The following is an 18,421-nucleotide window of genomic DNA, read 5'->3' as shown; positions in this document are numbered from 1 at the left end:
ATCAGCACCGGGCTTTTAACAGCCAGTCCTGGTTGTTTTTAAATACAGAGGACAAATGATGTAGGGGTCCCCTGTACTTAAGCACAACCACCACTGGGATAGTCAGAACCAGCCCTGGTTGCCAAAATACGGGGTACAAATGACATAGAGGTCCACCATATTTAGTGCAACCAGCACTGGGCTCTGAGCCGGCCCTGTTTCTGGAAATACAGGAGGAAAAAATTTGTAGGGTCCCCCTGTATTTACCAGAGCCAGCACCAGACTTTTTATAGCGGGGGGTGATACCACAGCCAGGGGAGCCCTTTGACTGGGCCCCCCAGCCATTGCATCACCCCTGACCGCTTGTCAGCACAGGCCAAGGATCCCTGTGAAGCGGGGGATCCCCCTAATCAAGGAGTCCCCCTCTCCAGGGAACCCCAGGCCCAGGCTTATAGCCCGGGGTTATCCCCAGCACCCCTGGGCAGTGGGTGCCGGGTAGATTGTGTAAAATGTGGTGCATATGAAAATATAAATATTGTCTTTTGCAGTAGTACTGCAGGTCCCAGCAGGCATCCCCGTACACTGGTACTTGGAGAACCACAAGTACCAGCAGGTGGGGCATCAAGGGCCCGCTGGTACCTATAGGACTCCTGCAAATGTAGTATCAAAATAAAACAAAGAGACTGTTTGTTTTAATATTTTATTTTTCAGCACCTTCACCTGGGGGGCGACTCCCTTGAATCTCTTTTTCATAGCTGCCGCCTCCAACAGGACTTCCATGACATCTTCACCTGGAGGGCAGTGGCCTTTAAGCTCTTTTTCCTGACCGCTGCACATCCAGAACTTCTCGGCGTCTTCTTGCTTCAGCTGGTCTTCTCTCCAGCTACCCGACTGATGAACTGAGTGGATTGTGGCTCGCACTGGCTTTATATAAGCCAGCCAAGGGGTTGGGGTGATGACGTTGTGAGCCGTGATTGGCTCACGGTGGCCATGTTTGAATTTTAAAAATGGCGCTGAGGCACCATTTTTGAAAAGAGCATGCTCGGTTCTCACCACTGAAATCCCAGGCAGAGTTGTCATTCGGGTAGTAGTGTTCTTAGAGAACACTACTAATGTCTGTGGGTCCGGGTATCTCCGTTTTTTTGCCAATACCCGGGATTGCCTGAAGAGGACAGATCTACGCATAGGAGGAGGTGAGTATGGAGTATTTATTACAGGTACTCCATAGGATTATCTACTTGGAGAAGAGGACAGATTTGCTTCAGGGATACTAGGTGAGTATGTGAGATAGTGTGAGATGGGTGAGTACATGTATGTGTGTGCATGTATGTTTTAATAACATTTTACTTTTCAACGGGATGTGTGTTTTGTTTTTTTAATATTGCTTTTCCTGTGGAACTACAGGTACCAGCAGGCCTGTAATGCCCTGCATGCTGATACTTGTGGTTCTCCAAGTACCAGCATGCGGGGGAGGCTTGCTGGGAACTGTAGTTCCACAGCAAAAACCAATATTTTAACTCTTTACTTGCACCACACTTTACACAATCAATCCGGCACCCACAGCTCCAGTGGTGCTGGGGATAGTCCCATGCTATCAGCCTGGTGTGCCCAGGAGAGGGGGATCCTTTATTGGGGGGTCCCCAAGGATCCCCGACCTGGGCTGACTAGTGGTCAGGGGTGATGCTTCAGCTGGGGGGCCTGGTGAAAGGTCTCCCCTGGCTGTGGCAACACCCCCCTCCCCCACTAGAGTCCAGTGCTAGTTCTGGTAAATACATGGGGACCATATGCATTTTTCCCCCTGTATTTCCAGAGCAAGGGCTGGCTCAGAGCCCAGTGCTGGTTGCGCTAAATAAGGGGGAACCCCTACGTCATTTTCCCCCAGTATTTTGGCAACCAGGGATGATTCTGACTAGCCTGATGTTGGTTGTGCTTCATACAGGGGACCCCTACATCAATTTGTCCACTGTATTTAGTCTTCGGGGGGGCGGGGCCATGCCATTTTTTAGCATAGAAGCAGGTATCATGGATCTTCTAGATCTGAGCCTGTATCTATGTGCTGCTACCTCCACCAGGTCCTATCGGCTACCCACATTGCCACAGCTAATGCCCGATACCATCCCTGGGGTCCTGGCCACAGCTAACACCTGCTACCTACCAAGCCTTTTCCCCGGGTCCCGCTGCAGCTAATGCCAGCTTCCTTCCCCCGAGCCCACCACCAATAAAGCCTGCAAATGACAGCCATTTTTGTGCACCCAAGTGAAGCCACAGTGACTGCACCTGCCGGAGGCTCCTACTGGGGCTGCGCAACAAGTTGAAATTTCCTATCTATTCAATGGCGCATTCTTGAGGTAATAGTTTAAAAACTTTAATTTTTTAATTCACCTGAACCCCAAAAGCACATATCCTGGCACAATAGCTACCTAATAAAACAAACCCCAAGTCTAAATTCACCCCCTACCCTGAGTTATGCCTTCCCAAAAAAAAACCATAGACAATAGCAGAAAAGTGGTCCTAATTGAGAATGTCAGAAAAAAGTGACAGTTTTAAATTTAGATTACTCCCAAATACTCACTTTTTAGGTTTTTGCCCTGAAATTTGGCATGCCGCACAAAGCAACAATTCTAGCTCCCCGTGTCAAATTTCAGCTTGGTACCTCCTATAGCTTTTCAGGTGTAGCCCCTTAAACACCATGCCCCTCCTCCTGAATTCTCTATGGGAGAATTGCAGTTTTTTAGATGCAGACTTAATATAAGGGCATGACTGCTAGCATATCCAGCATTATGTATCTGGTGCTTTAGCTTGGCTAGCTGTATCACTTATTATTAGCACATAAGGGACTATTTAGCTTGCTGATCACACCTTAGTGGTCAATATATTGGGGTTAAGATTCCCTGTGTTGCACACTGTCTAAAGGTGCATACACATGTAAAGATCTTCTGTCCAACCATCCAGCTAGTTGATTGGTTGAAATGAAAATCTGGTAACGTATGGGAGTAACTGATGATCAGCAATTTGCTGATAAATGCCAGAAAATAGATGAAAATGGTCGTTCAGACAAGTTTGTTAAATGTTTGATCAAAACAATTTGTTCAAACAGCAGTTTTTGTCCATTTTACGGCATTTGGGAGCAAATTGCTGATTGTCATTTGCTTTCATTCCTTACCAGTTTTTCATTGCAACCAATCAACTAGCTTAACTGCTATATTAATCATTTTTCAGGCTGGCTGACTGGCTATTCTTATTAAATTCATAGTGCAGCATTCCCCATTCAAACTATAGGTGTTTACCCTTATTGAAGGTAGAAGTGGACAGGTATTGGGTGACTTTTACAGACTTTCTGAATATTGCGATAAGATGTGACCAGAGATTTGTGAAACATTGGTTGAGAGTTGTGAATGTACAATCAATTATAACATGTTTAATCATGCCATTGGGGGTGGTTCCTGATCCCAGATGTCACTGTCACCAAGCTATCTATCATGTGACTTGCTGTAAAATGTCAGACCATGGGCCAGGGTGCAGATTATTGGCTACTTCTGTAAAAATTGTTCAGAGGTTAGTGTCCAAGTTTCCCCCTCACTTAAATGATAGCTGCCCAACTAGTTGTGAAAAATCAAACATGTTCAATATTCCCAAATACAGGGTGTTTCTTTTAAAGTAATTGTTGTAATTTAGTTAAATTCGACACAGACATACCTTGGTCTATGAGAAACATGAGTAAATTATAGCAAGTATTGAAAGTTTTCGCCATTACTGTGACACCCACCTTCGTTATCCAGTATTTCGGGTAGGTTCCTTCAAACGTAACAGGTTCTTTCTTCCTTGGTAGAGAGGTGAAGGTAACCTGACCCCAGACCCAAGAATCACATAGGTTAATAAAGGAAAATTCTGTATTATTTGACTGGATCGCTTCCCAAGTAATAAAACCTGTTTGCTTTAAATACAGCTAATCCAGCATCAATGTAATAGGTTTGTTAAAAATTAAAACACAAATTCCAGATTATACCAAACTATGCACACAAAATTGCAGTAAATATGATTCAATATCACAAAGTTAAGCAGTAGATACATCTATATGTATTCTCATTATTACTATCACCAAAAGCTCCCCCTAATGGCTCACACTACACAGCCCTAAATAGGGCTATAGGACATTGCAATTTACATGAAGCAACAATTTTCATTTACCTTCCCACACATTCTAATTACCCATTATGAGTCTCTCTATGCGCATGGCCATGCTAACATGGTGCACTTATACTTTACTATGGAGTTGATTGAATAGTAGTATCCAGTAAGCTCATTACAGTCGGTAGTAATTCTGTATTAGCTGACTGTAGTTGTCAGATGAGGGTATTCCTGGAGTTACTGTTAGAGATGTATGTGCTGCCTGTATGAGTGCATAGCCTGTCAGCCATTACTGTCTGTCCTCAGTGCTGTCACAGAAGTACTTATTTTATTAAGATTAAACAACTTTTCTCTTAGATGATGTCTGTGGTAATTGCCAGTGCTGCATATGTATCCTCTGTCACAAGTGGCAGCCTGAATCTCTGTTACTCTCTGTGAGGGGTGCAGGGCATTATTATCATCACAGACCTGATCCTCCTAAATCTGTAAGGTCCTGCTCCCACTCCTGGGAATCTCCATCCTCTGTCAGTTCAGGGCTCTCTGGCTGTCACCTCTCAGGGCTTTGCCTTAGGTAGTTCCCTCCATTTTCTCTCTCTCTCATGGCAGTCTTGAGGCTCCACCCCCACAGCTGCATCAGGTGTCTGTATATGTGTGGGGGGATGGGTCAGTCTGGTATGTAACTCACCTGTTCCTTCAAGAAAGCAGTTTATATTAAAACATAAATATAAATGATGAAGTGATGTCCTGTTTTGGGGTATCACATTAGCATCCAGGCCAGCTGTTCATGCATGTGCAAAGTGAAGGCCAGCTGTTCCCCACAGTCCAAAATTCAAACAGGGTAGCCAGTGAGGATGCCAGCTGGTATGTGTCCCCTATTTGAATCCCCACCTTTGGAGCCGCCATTGGTAGTCAGTAGGCTTCTAACAGTGGTGCTGTTTACTGAGGTGTCCACATTCATTGTGTCTGTGTGTTACATGCCGATATGAATCTTCATCGACTCAGTTTTTCAGTACATCTGGACAATAAATATGCATTGTTCAGCTGTGTAATGGATCATATCGGCATATACCACCTAGATACAAGCTGTCAAATTTCACTAAATTACATCAATTACTTTAAAAGTTATTAGAAAATCTTATAGCTAGTGAAACACCCCGTAGTTTGGAACGACCATTTTTTCGGCATGTGGGAGCAAATGAATGATTATTGTTTGTTCCCACACACTGCCTGATTATCATTCTAGTATCCTACGAAGAGAAAAAGAGAATGAGACAGGGTAACCTACTCAGTGCACATATAAAATATTTCCCATATGCTTTAAATTACAAATTGAGGCAGATTTGAGAGTGGTTAATTTTTTGTGCCTTTTACCACCATATTCAATTTGGAGCGAAAAGCTGTTCTCTGCAAAACTTTTTCGCCAATGACATCATTTTTGCTGATTTCACTTATCCCCGCATTCAATTTGGCCGACTTTTTGCTGGTGCGAAAAGTGAATGCATTGGGTCCAGCGAAAAAGTATCACCTTAGAATAGGTGGCGAGAGCAAGTGCAGAATTGGGGTTATGGGGTGCAGACTTCAAAAACACCTCCCTGCACCCCTTGGACAGTCCCCCAAAGGTATTCTGTGTCAACATTTTTTTTTAAAAAGTACCACAGGACACCCCGAAAAAGGTACTTCAATTTGGGGATGATAAACAAAAAAAAGGGGGACAAACTTCTAAACTAGCGAAATAGACTCAGAAGGGGGGGGCAAGTATGCCCAAGGTGTTTTTTTTGCAGGTGGTGGCGGCAGGTGGATTTTTCCCGATTTTTAAAAATTTACATTAGCCACTTTAAGATATGCTAGTACCCATTTTCAAGTACCCCACATTTGATGGGACTAGTTATTTTGCCAAAAAAAGTTGCTAAATGCTATTGTTCACCACTTTACCATAGATGCTAAATAGTACCTATTGAGGCCAATTAAAGACCCCAAAAACCTTTAGCAGGGCTATTCGGGGGAACCCATAGTGAACACCCATGTCAGAGGATCTTTTGATTCAATGATTTCCCCATGAATTACAGGATTTTTTGCTGATTTCCTTTTCCCCGGGACCCATTTTCGCCGATTTGAAATTGAATAGGAGGAATCGCCGGGACGAGCGCGATACTTTATTATAGCCAAAACGTCCGATGACGGCGAAAAGTCACCTTTATGATTTGTCAAACATTGTCTGTTATGTACTGTATATCTAATGTAAAAAATACATTGGGGAAATGAAAAGACATATTAAGCTTTGTATTTTAGAGCATCTTGGAGATATTTTAAATTATGTTAAGAATCAAAGCATTCCAAAATATTTTGCGGATTGTAAAAATTCATCTTTGACCAATTTCCCATTCAAAGCAATTAAATATGTAATTGAAAGGAAGGTGGACATTCTAAAGAAATTGATTAGAAGTGAAACCTTTTGGATTCATAAATTAAATACATTAGTTCCTTTTGGTCTTAATGAAGGATGTGACATAGTTTGTTTTTCAATACATTAGAGACGTTTTTATTTCTTTCTTTCTTTTGTTTTTTAGACATTGTTGAATCACTTAGTTGTTGGCTGTTGGCATCCCTTTGTGATTCCAAGTAACACTGTCTATGTATAGCTATTTTTGAGGAGTTTATATAATTAATATGTACTTGTGAATTTTTTATTTATTTATATAGCGCGGTATGGCTACATTCATGTAAACAGAGATGGGTGTTTTCAGTATGTTTTCTTTGGACAGGGATATACAGTACAGTATATATATATATATATATATATATATATATATATATATATATATATATATTAGACAATATTTTAAAAATGTTTATCTTTCTGAAAAATATGCCTATTTAATAAAGTTTTATATAGACATAAATTAGATTTTCTTATATATTGATATTTATTGGATTATTATAGTGCTAGTGACCAATAAACTTTGGTTTGACCTAGGTCTTAACATAATTAATTATATGGCACATTTGTATTTGTTTTAAATAAAATAAAGTATTACCTTTATGTTAACCAAGAAAATGGCACCTTTATGTCACAAATTTACTTTTATGTCTCCTATATGATAACTAAAAGTATGGCACCCATTTAAAGTTTCAATTTGTTTTATATTATATAAAACAAATTCAGAACACCTTCCCAGTGTTATCTATATATGTATCACTATTATAATTGCCTGACTAGTTATTTTTTAAATATTCTGTGCTATTGTTGATAAGTTTGAGTAATCTTGAGAATGCTATATTAAAGTCAGTGGGACACAATCACTGATAAAGTACATTATGTGATGAAATGTGTTTGGAAGTATTTCAGACATGAATGCGGATGGGATGCCATCTGCACCGTAAACAAGGCTTGGACTGCATACACTTCCAAGTATAATGTACCAGCAAAGAACAGTGGAACAAGTCACCACCACAGGCTGGGTTTTTAACATGCTTTTACCTTACAGTATATAACTGTTTTATGCTTTCAGTAAACTTATTTCACCATTGTCAAAAGTATAATACTTGCACACTGTGGATCACATGGGATATACTGTGCTTCAGATAGCAGCTGCACGTATCAAGGACCAACCTAATCAACAAATATAAATACCAAAAAAGTGATGTGCTTATCTTATATGTAGTGTGTGCCTGTCTTAGAAAACAGATACCTTAAATGTATTGATCTTATTGTTAATGATAACTACAAGGAGAATATTAATTTTACTTGTAAGTATACAGAAACAATAAATACACAGATATTGTGAACTACATTAAAAACTTTTGGTAGTGCATGTATCTACAACATTAATACATACAATGAAAATCAATATCCAATAGAAATATTGATAAGTGATTTTTATTCCCCTGCTACTGTTCATATAAAGGATATATATGTACAAATAACCTCTGATGTTTTTGGTCCTTTGAATTGATAGTTTTATGTCCAGCCTTTAATATATTAAGTCCAATACAGTGGATGGGATCCACATGTGTGGATGGCTGTCCCTCAAAAAAAATCAATAAATTGATAGAAGATCGAATAGGATTCAATTGCAGAGAGTGTCAGTGTAGTCGGCGTCCCGCTTTTAAATAGTGGAGGGTTAGTGCACTAACAGCGCTGCAAAGGGCCAGGTACCTCACTGATGCCGAGGGATATTAGGGTGGGTAACTTCTGGGACTCTGGACCTGGCTCAGTCTCCGGATGCCAGACTACTTTGGTCCACCTTGTAGCAGATGTCCCCCAGTGTCTGGCACTCATGAACTATGTCGCTGACGTCTAGGGTGGGGGTAGGCCAGGTCAGGGCTTGTGATAGCAGATTGCCTCACAGAGGTCACACCAAATATTTATTTGGTTTAGATTTCACTTCTGTTCACATTCACTTTGCATTTTGTTAGTTGATCAAAATAAACTATTAACACTTCTATTTATGAAAGCTGTCTTACTTTGCAGCATTTTTTCTACACCTGCCTAAATCTTTTGCACAGTGCTGTATATATATATATATATATATATATATATATGAATAGTACACTGAATCAGGTGTACTTGTGTGTGGCAATGCAGGTTCTTTCAAAACATTATATTACTGTGAAGGGAACTTAATATAAAGTGTGCAAATGATGGTGGAGGAATCCTCATGACAGTCCTAAGTGTAGTGTGAGGAAAGTGAGATAACCAGAGGGAGCATACAAAAGCATACTGTCAGGAAGTACTGTAACATAGATGGCCATAAAATATGATACTTGCATATATCTTGAGTATAGTACTCATACATACTTGATTGTTTGAGAACATAACTATGTATAGAAATATAAATGTTTTGAGGTATATAACATTATACATACATTAGTGGGTGTGGTATAAAAGATCAACATTATAAAGGTTTCCATGCAATAGGTTGACAGGAACAAAAGGTTGACTGACAGAAAGTCAACAGTGTTAAAAGGATGACAGGTTCAAATGGTTGACACACAAATGGCTGACACAAAAATCAACACATTTTGTTTTGTAATTTAACCTTAATCCTCACCCTACACTTCCCACTAGTGCCTAACACAATTCCTCCTCCTAGTGTCTAAACCAAAATCTAACCCTTCCCAGAGGGCCTAACCCTAACTATCTCCTCTGGCAGCCTAACCTTATCCCTCCCCCAAATGCCTACTCCTAACTCTAATTTTCACCCTAACCCCTAACCTTAAAAATGTTGAAGTGCCATAAAAAGTGTTGTGTGTTGACCATTTCAACCTGCCAACCTTTTGTCCCTGTCGACGTATTGTATGTCCACCATCTTGTGTCAACCTATTGACTGTCAACCTATTTATTGTTGATCTTCTATCCGGATACCACTGTAATTATATTGTATGTATGACAGATCATAATAATAATAATAATAATAATAATACTGAGAAAATATATTTAAAATGAAACAATATGCATTACACATCCCCCTGAATTTACAGTACACACTTCACTGCTCTTCTCATGGGGATTCAAAAAACAGACCTCCTGTATCATTGTCAGACTACAGTATCTGCAAACAAAAAATATGGTAATTGCTCAAATCAGATTACTGACATACCACAGGTGCTTGTAAAGGGCGGGGTTTACACTGAGCACAGAAAAAAGGGATTTTCCCTAAGGCACACTGTAGCAAAATCAAAAATACTTAAATCCTACATAATAATAGAGATTCAGAGGTATTAGTTACATACATATGCAAATATATGAATAAGCGCCAGGCCAATTGTCAAGGCTCCTCTATACTGGCATCCCTAACATTAAAGGGTTCACGTCCGAGAAGCAGGGTACTCCAAAAATTCTAGCCATGGACCAACCCTAGGGCATCACACAAAAAGGGGAAAAAAGGTGATAGTGAAGTGTAAAGGATAGATGAGTAAGGATAAATCAATAAGTGTTAATGAAATGTGAAAGAATTAAAATTATATAAATAATATACAAACAATTAGAGAAGTGATAAAAATATTCTATGTTAATTAAGTGGTGATGCCATGAGAAAGGTCCAGCCAGAACAACCGCGGGGGCCCCACTCCCAAACGCTCCCCCCAAAATAATTATTGCTACATAATAGTAGCACCCACTCTGGGTCATATAATTACAAATTAGTGTACTGCATGATAACAGCACATGTATGAGCTGAGAGCTAACTTACCTTGGAGGTAACCCCAAAAAAACCCTTATGGCACTATAAGGATCAGCACCTCCTCCTAATGCTGACTCCCTTCATGCCTCTCCAAACTGCAAACAAAAAATATGGTAGTTGCTCAAATCAGCTTATTGACATACCACAGGTGCTTGTAAAGGGTGGGGTTTACACTGAGCACAGAAAAAAAGGATTTTCCCTCCAGCACACTGTAGCAAAATCAAAAATACTTAAATCCTACATAATAATAGAGATTCAGAGGTATTAGTTACATACATTTGCAAATATATGAATAAGCGCCAGGCCAATTATCAAGGCTCCTCTATACTGGCATCCCTAACATTAAGGGGTTCACGTCCAAGAATCAAGTCACCACAAAAAATTCTAGCCAAGGACCATCCCTAGGGCATCACACGAAAAGGGGAAAAAAGGTGATAGTGAAGTGTAAAGGATAGATGTGTAAGGATAAATCAATAAGTGTTAATGAAATGTGAAAGAATTAAAATGACCTAAATAATTTACAAACAATTAGAGAAGTGATAAAAATATTCTATGTGACTACAATATCTGTCACCTTAGTTTACAGCAGACAATAAGATTACTCTTGTCTTAGGTGTGGAGCATGTTTGCAACAAAAAAAGTCAGTATGAATGCACATGCTGCATATACTATCTTTACTGTATACACAACTCTTATTCATCTTTGGCCTTTGGATCAGCATATTTACTGCACCTAGTACTGAAGTACTGCAGTTATGAGTTTGTAGGAGCTCCCCATTTGGCATACATAATGCTTAGTTATGCTAACATTTTATTTGCATATAAAGAATTATTAGAAGTGGAGATGTTGCCAATAGCAGCCAATAAGATTTTAGCTATTATCTTCTAGAAGGTGCAAATTAAATGATAAGTAGAATCTGATTGATTGCTATGGTCAACATCTCCACTCCTAAAAACTCTGACTTTAGTAAATTTACCCCTATGACTGCAGTAAATACGGTATAGAAATAATTAGTGAAAAATTTGAAAATATGACATCTGAGTCATTTGTGAAAACACGTAAAATACATGCAGAATTTAAAAGAACAAAATTACAAATAACTACATCCGCACAACAGTATGGACTGCCCAGGCTTCAAGGATTCCACATCCTTAATTGCATTTGTCACTGTGTTACAGTACTAATAACACAGAGAGAGTGGAGATATCCAGATATACACTGGCCACCTTGGGTTTGTGCTATGCATTGCAGTTTGGAGAAAAGCCAATAACATTGGGCGGTACTGTATCCATCTCTGTGGAATGAGATGGAGGGATCTTTGGCGAGATTTAGCAAAGTTAACACATCTGTACCTACAGTAGCCTAAATGATAAAATAATAGTTGTAGCGTGACAAATATATGATATTTTTTGTACTGAACTTTATATGACATGTAATGTTTTCTTATGTTTTTTATTTTCTCCTTTTCAATACTTTCTAGTGCTTTGGTCTCCTTGGCTTGAATGGTGCAGGAAAAAGCACCATTTTTAAAATACTTGTAGGTGAAGTTAATCAGACATATGGACGAGTGGTGGTAAAGACTTCCAAAGGGTAACTATACTGAAAACATATGAATACTTTGTAATGTTTATTATTCTGAATTTAAAAATAAGGTAAACAGTTTTTTTTCTACATTTGTTTCCAGATGGTAGATTGAATGAAATCAGAATTATTGGATAACACAGCAAGTCTCCCTTATTGAGATGTATCAAACCTTAAAAAGAGATAAAGTGGAGACGTCATAGCAACCAAGCAGCTTCAAGCTATCACTTATCTAGTGCAATCCAAATGATAGGTAGAATTTTATTAGTTGGGCAACTTCTACACTTTATCTCTTTTGAAGGTGTGATACATCTCTCCTCATGTGACCAATCTGTATCAAAACTCATAATCATTATATCCTGTCCTCAAAATCGCTTACTACTTTTAATAACAATATTCCAAAAGTACATAACTGTAACAAAATACATTTAGAATATAATCCAATTTTATAGGATTGTGGCTTGTTTAAAGCACACCGGCAATACAGTTCAGAATTCTTTTTGAAAGTAATGAGGGTGATCTTATGTCTGCAATGCACTTAGTTTTTCTGTATACATTAGAAACAACATACAGTACAAGAGTGTTTTTTAAAAAATTGTAGAAGAGGGTACTAAAGCATGTCCAATCTGCTTCACAATATAGGAATGAAGTAAACATCCTTTCTGCATTTACTGAAGATGTAATAATAGGATACTGCCCTCAGAAAGATGTTTTAGATAATCTTCTGACAGGATGGGAGCATCTTCATTATTATTGTAAGCTTCGAGGCATTTCAAACAAACATATACAAGAGGTAAGAATCTGTTTTTAGATTACATTTTATATTATGGACAAAAGATTAAAATGACAATGAGTTAATAGACTTACTATTTATTGTAAATCCTGAGGCTAACTACAGTTATAATAGCGATCATAAATGGTAACTAGTATATCCTTTATGGAATTTTGCAAAAGTGTGGAATACTCGTATCAGTAATTTTACTGCATGATTTTAATATGACAAGAGAGAAGCTATCTGTGAATACAGTAGATTGTCATGGGGGAACAATACGTTTTGCGGTGTGAGAACCTTCATTGTTAAGAAAAGAGGAGGCACAAAAAGGTGCGTAGATTTATGAAGCAGTTCAAAATTATATCTATTTTTTGCATTAATATCACTGGAATGATTTAAAGGGGTTGAAAGGGAACAGTTTTAGCAGTATCCCTTACTGTGAAGATGGACACACAGCTTTTTCCACTTTACATAATATCTCAGCTATAGGAAAACATTCTTATTCTATACTTTCAATGTGATGTATTTTACACTTTTCAGTTGAACTTCAGTAGATAAGACTATTTCTATTATTACTTTGACCACTGGAAAAAGTTTCAAACATGCAAAAGAGACAGATGTAAATAAAGGCAAATCTTGATGTCTTTTTACTATCACGATTCATTTAAACCATAAATATTGCTAAGGCAAGCAGTATCTTTAAATACAAATTGTATCTAATCAAAGAAGGAATTATAAAACCTGTTGCAGAAATACATGAGACAATGCAAAAGCAGTTGCTTCTGGGTGCTAGCCCTGAAGGGGGCACCCTGACCTCTATTGCTTAAGGTTCTGCTTTATGCACCTTAGTGCATGAATAAACAGGGAGTGCAGGGGGCATTTGCTATGGTCCTCCCTCACACATGCCCGCCACCCTGGAGTCCAGTCTCTAAGGAAAGATCTCCAGCAAGGAAATCACACCAATGTACATAAAAGGGGCAGGACAAAGGCTGGTTCTTATCCCTCATCCCTCATGCCTCTTCTGCTGTTGCTGTGGGAGCAGCAAATAGCAAAAATGGAAGACCAGCAACAGGTAGTGTTTGTGTGCTGGGGCGTTGGTCGTTAAATGGGGGAGGAATATGAGTTTCGGTGCTGCTGCTGTATTGTCAGTGAATGCAAGGAGGAGATTTTGTGTGTCTGGGTGGTGCTAAGATATTAGTAAAGAATGCAGGGGGGTGGGGAGAGTGTCTCTGGGTGCTGCTGTAGTGTTGGTAGTGAGTGCAGGGGGGAGAATGTGGGTGCTTCTTGGGTATTAGTAGTAAATGCATAGGGGTGGGTGTGTGTCTGGGTGCTGCTGGGGTTTTTTAAAGTGAATGCGGAGGGAGCTGAGTATGTGACTGGGTGCTGCATGGCTGTTGGAAGTGAATGTAGAGATGGTAATAGTGTGTGTCTGTGTGCTGCTGGGGTGTTGGAAGTGAATACAAGGGGATGAGAGTATGTAAGTCTGTGCTGCTTCGGCGTTGATAGTGAATTTGGATTGGAGGGAGTGTGTGCTGCTGGGATTGGGGTGTATCTCACCTTGGATCTCCTGTTATGAACTTACGTCCTTGTATAAAACAGTAGAAGGATGGTCTTTGACTTGATCTTATACTTCTCCATAAATGAACAAATGATTTGTTCATTTTCCACCCCCTAAACCAGGGTACACTCCTAGTTTATGGAGACATATGTAGTAAAAGAGGGGTTTTGCCAATGTGCATCATTAAGTCAAGAGAATACAAATAACAAAACATATAGTAGAGACAGGCAGAATGTGTTTCCTACTGTACTATTTTTTCTTAATTATCCACACTAATGATGTAGGTTGTCATTACTGTCAAAAATATGTTGTGAAATTGTGTAAAGTATAAATGCAAAGTAAATAACAGAATTTTATACACATTACTATTTTGTGGTTAAAAATGCATACAGTAAATAAGTTTCCCCATATAAAAAAATATGAATACAAAATAGGACAGAAAGTACCAGTCTTTGTTAAAATACAGTATTTACAATGCATCGATTTTAACTGTGATTGCAATTCTGCCATTGATTCCCATCCTGCAACAAACTCAGTGACAAACCAAAGAGAAAAAATCTGCCATGGCCTTAAAACACTGTACAGATCAATAGGATCTGTGCAGGTTTTCATGCAAACAAAAATGTAATAAACTAGTAACTCTGGGTTGGTAACTCTATTGTAGGGAGGCACACAGCATGGGGTCTCGCAGCCATAATGTCAACAATAATGTCTACCATAATGTCAACCAGCCATTGATTGGTAATCCCAGGGCTGAAATTCCTATGGAAGAGGATCCCTCCAGAAATGTCCCCTCTCCTAAAGAAAATCCAACCCTGGGTTCTCTGTACCACTGGTGCTGTGTGTATGGAGGTAATTTTTTATTAATTTAATAATAATGTTGTTCTTTACCGGTGGACTATAGGTCCCAGATAGACTGCCAGGACATGATAGCACTTGAAGATCCACAAGTGCCTATATACCCACTAGCACCTGTAGTCCACCTGTGAAAGAAAAAAAAAGATGAGATACACACCAAATGTGGTATTTCTTTTACTAAATAAACTGCCCTGCACCCCTAATTTAGCAGTTTATTACTTACAAATCATTAGAACATGTCCTCTTTGGTCCATGTAGCATTAATGGGTCTGGTTCAGCCTAGTGTTGGTTAGTGAAAAATAGGAAGCTCCCTATTGGCATAAAACAACTAATATGGTAAAGCACATTACTCTCACAGAAAGGAGTAAATAGAACAGTATTGCCTCATTTGCAATGAAAAACATTATTTAAGAGAAGAACAGGCCAAATGTAATAGGGTGAGAGTTTAGAAAATGTGAGAGTTTAGCAGTAAACTCTCACATTGGTTGACCTTGGGAAAAAATATGGATGAGAGTTTAAATCGTGAGAGATTTTTTAGACTAAAAACATGCGAGTTTGCATGTTCACGGACTCTATTACATTGGCCATGTTTAATAAGTGTGAGAGTTTACTGCGAAACTCTCACATATCCTAAACTCTCACCCTATTACATTTGGCAAAACATGTTTCTAAAATACAAAAGTTAATGTACAAGTACTGTTTAGGAGAATGTATTTAACAAATTACAAACACGTAGATTGCATTTTGTTTTTGTCAAGTACAGTCAGGTGCATAAATATTGGGACATTGACAGAATTTTCATATTTTGGCCTCTATTTACCACCACAATGGCTTAGAAATGAACAAAGAAGATGTGCTTTAACTGCAGACTTTCAGATTTAATTTGAGGGTAATTACATCCAAATCAGGTGAACAGTGTAGGAATTACAACGGTTTCTATATGTGCCTCCCACTTTTTAAGGGGCCAAAAGTAATGGGACAAACTAAACAATCCTAAATCGAACTTTCACTTTTTAATACTTTGATGCAAATCCTTTGCAGGCAATTACAGCCTGAAGTCTGGAATGCATAGACATCACCAGATACTGGGTTTCATCCCTGGTGATGCTCTGCCAGGCCTCTACTGCAAATGTCTTCAGTTCCTGCTTGTTCTTGGGGCATTTTCCCGTCAGTTTTATCTTCATCAAGTGAAATGCATGCTCAATCGGATTCAGGTCAGGTGATTGACTTAGCCACTGCATAACATTCCACTTTTTAGCCTTAAAAAACTCTTTGGTTGCTTTTGCAGTATGCTTTGGATCATTGTCCATCTGCACTGTGAAGCGCCGTCCAATGAGTTCTGAAGCATTTGACTGCATATGAGCATATAATATTGCCCGAAACACTTCAGAATTCACTCTACTGCCTTTGTCAGCAGTCACATCATCAATAAATACAAGGGAACCAGTTCCATTGGCAGCCATACATGCCCACGCCATGACACTACCACCACCAAGCTTCACTGATGAGGTGGTTTGTTTTGAATCATGAGCAGTTCCTTTCCTTCTCTATACTCTTCTCTTCCCATCACTCTGGTACAAGTTGATCTTTGTCTCATCTGTCCATAGAATGTTGTTCCAGAACTGTAATGGCTTTTTTAGATGTTGTTTGGCAAACTCTAATCTGGTCTTCCTGTTTTTGTGGCTCACCAATGGTTTACATCTTGCGGTGAACCCTCTATATTCACTCTTGTGAAGTGTTCTCTTGATTGTTGACTTTGACACATATACACCTACCTCCAGGAGAGTGTTCTTGATTTGGCCAACTGTTGTGAAGGGGTTTTTCTTCACTAGGGAAATAATTCTTCTGTCATCCACCACAGTTGTTTTCCGTGGTCTTCCGGGTCTTTTGGTGTTGCTGAGTGTTGTTGGTGAGCTCTCCGGTGCGTTCTTTCTTTTTAAGAATGTTCCAAACAGTTGATTTGGCCACACCTAATGTTTTTGCTATCTCTCTGATGGGTTTGTTTTGATTTTTCAGCCTAATGATGGCTTGCTTCACTGATAGTGACAGCTCTTTGGATCTCATATTGAGAGTCGAGAGCAACTGATTCCAAATGCAAATGTCACACCTAGAATCAACTCCAGACCTTTTACCTGATTAATTGATAATGAAATAACGAGGGAATAGCCCACACCTGTCCATGAAATAGCTTTTGAGTTGATAGTCACATTACTTTTGGCCCCTTAAAAAGTGGGAGGCACATATAGAAACCGTTGTAATTCCTACACCGTTCACCTGATTTGGATGTAATTACCCTCAAATTAAATCTGAAAGTCTGCCGTTAAAGCACATCTTGCTTGTTTCATTTCAAAGCCATTGTGGTGGTGAATAGAGGCCAAAATATGAAAATTCTGTCAATGTCCCAAAATGTATGCACCTGACTGTACATTGGTGTGATGGTTATTACTTCTTTCTTCAAGTGCAGGCTATTCTGATTGGGACAAAATCTCAATCTATGTATAGTTTTTACCCCAACTATATTCTGCTCATCCACACAGACCAATATGGACCACTTAAGTGGTGAAAATTTTAAGGAGGCACAAGGGAGGTTTGCCAGAGGTTTACTAGTGGCATTCCCAATTTTTTTTCCTTTCATTTTACCTTATAAAATCTTGCCACCTATAAACTGGAAACAAAAATATCATGTATTGCTAACTCAGAAAACAAAATAAAAGATTGATCTCAATATTTACAGTATATTTATTTTTTCAGTATTATACTGTATGTATATAAACTGTTTTACAAGATGGCGTCGTCAGGGGCAACACAAGATGGTGTCGCCCAATATTGACTTAAGATCTGGTCTCAGCCAATCTTCCGGCTTTGACAGTCCACCCTTTGATAGCAAACAATATGCTATCACCTACTGTCTTTAATCTATTTTAGTCATACACCACAAAATATTATTTAATGTTATATTATGGGATGGCACAATTCAGTCTTTAAACCATCAATAATGTGTCCCTGGGAGGGACATAAAACTACCCTTATGCGCACACCGCAGATCTTGGAAGATCATTGGAAAGATGTGGGGATGCACCTAACCTATAAAGGAAGTATTGAAGGGGATAGGGACTTACATTATTTAAGATTTTTTAAATATAACATTTAATAACACATTTCATGAATGTCTAAATCTATACATCATCTGATGGTACATTCTAGTTCAGGATTATAATGCAGTTCTTTTTTTACCTTGGAATTCACTGCTAACCACCATCATAATTTTCATTCTCCCGGGTTACCTTACTTTTTCCACACTTCAATGCAGTAGGAACATATCTGACACATATGCCAATTACTAAGATGACAAACACTATGAGG

General features: G+C 38.9%; 1 protein-coding gene across 1 annotated transcript in view; it reads left to right on the top strand.

The window, feature by feature from the left end:
• LOC148507692 (ATP-binding cassette sub-family A member 13-like) overlaps positions 1–18,421 on the top strand; it is a 186,115-nt gene that overhangs the window by 49,127 nt on the left and 118,567 nt on the right. The window contains exons 4-5 of the mRNA XM_088445628.1: positions 11,770–11,879; positions 12,513–12,663. Of these exons, the coding sequence (XP_088301754.1) occupies positions 11,770–11,879; positions 12,513–12,663 (261 nt within the window). The remainder of the gene's footprint in view (positions 1–11,769; positions 11,880–12,512; positions 12,664–18,421) is intronic.

The sequence above is a fragment of the Taudactylus pleione genome, unplaced genomic scaffold (genome assembly GCF_031769625.1).
Source record: "Taudactylus pleione unplaced genomic scaffold, aTauple2 ptg000386l, whole genome shotgun sequence".
Taxonomy (NCBI): Eukaryota; Metazoa; Chordata; class Amphibia; order Anura; family Myobatrachidae; genus Taudactylus; species Taudactylus pleione.
Note: the sequence above shows the minus strand (reverse complement) of the source record. Positions and strands in the feature narration are given on the sequence as shown.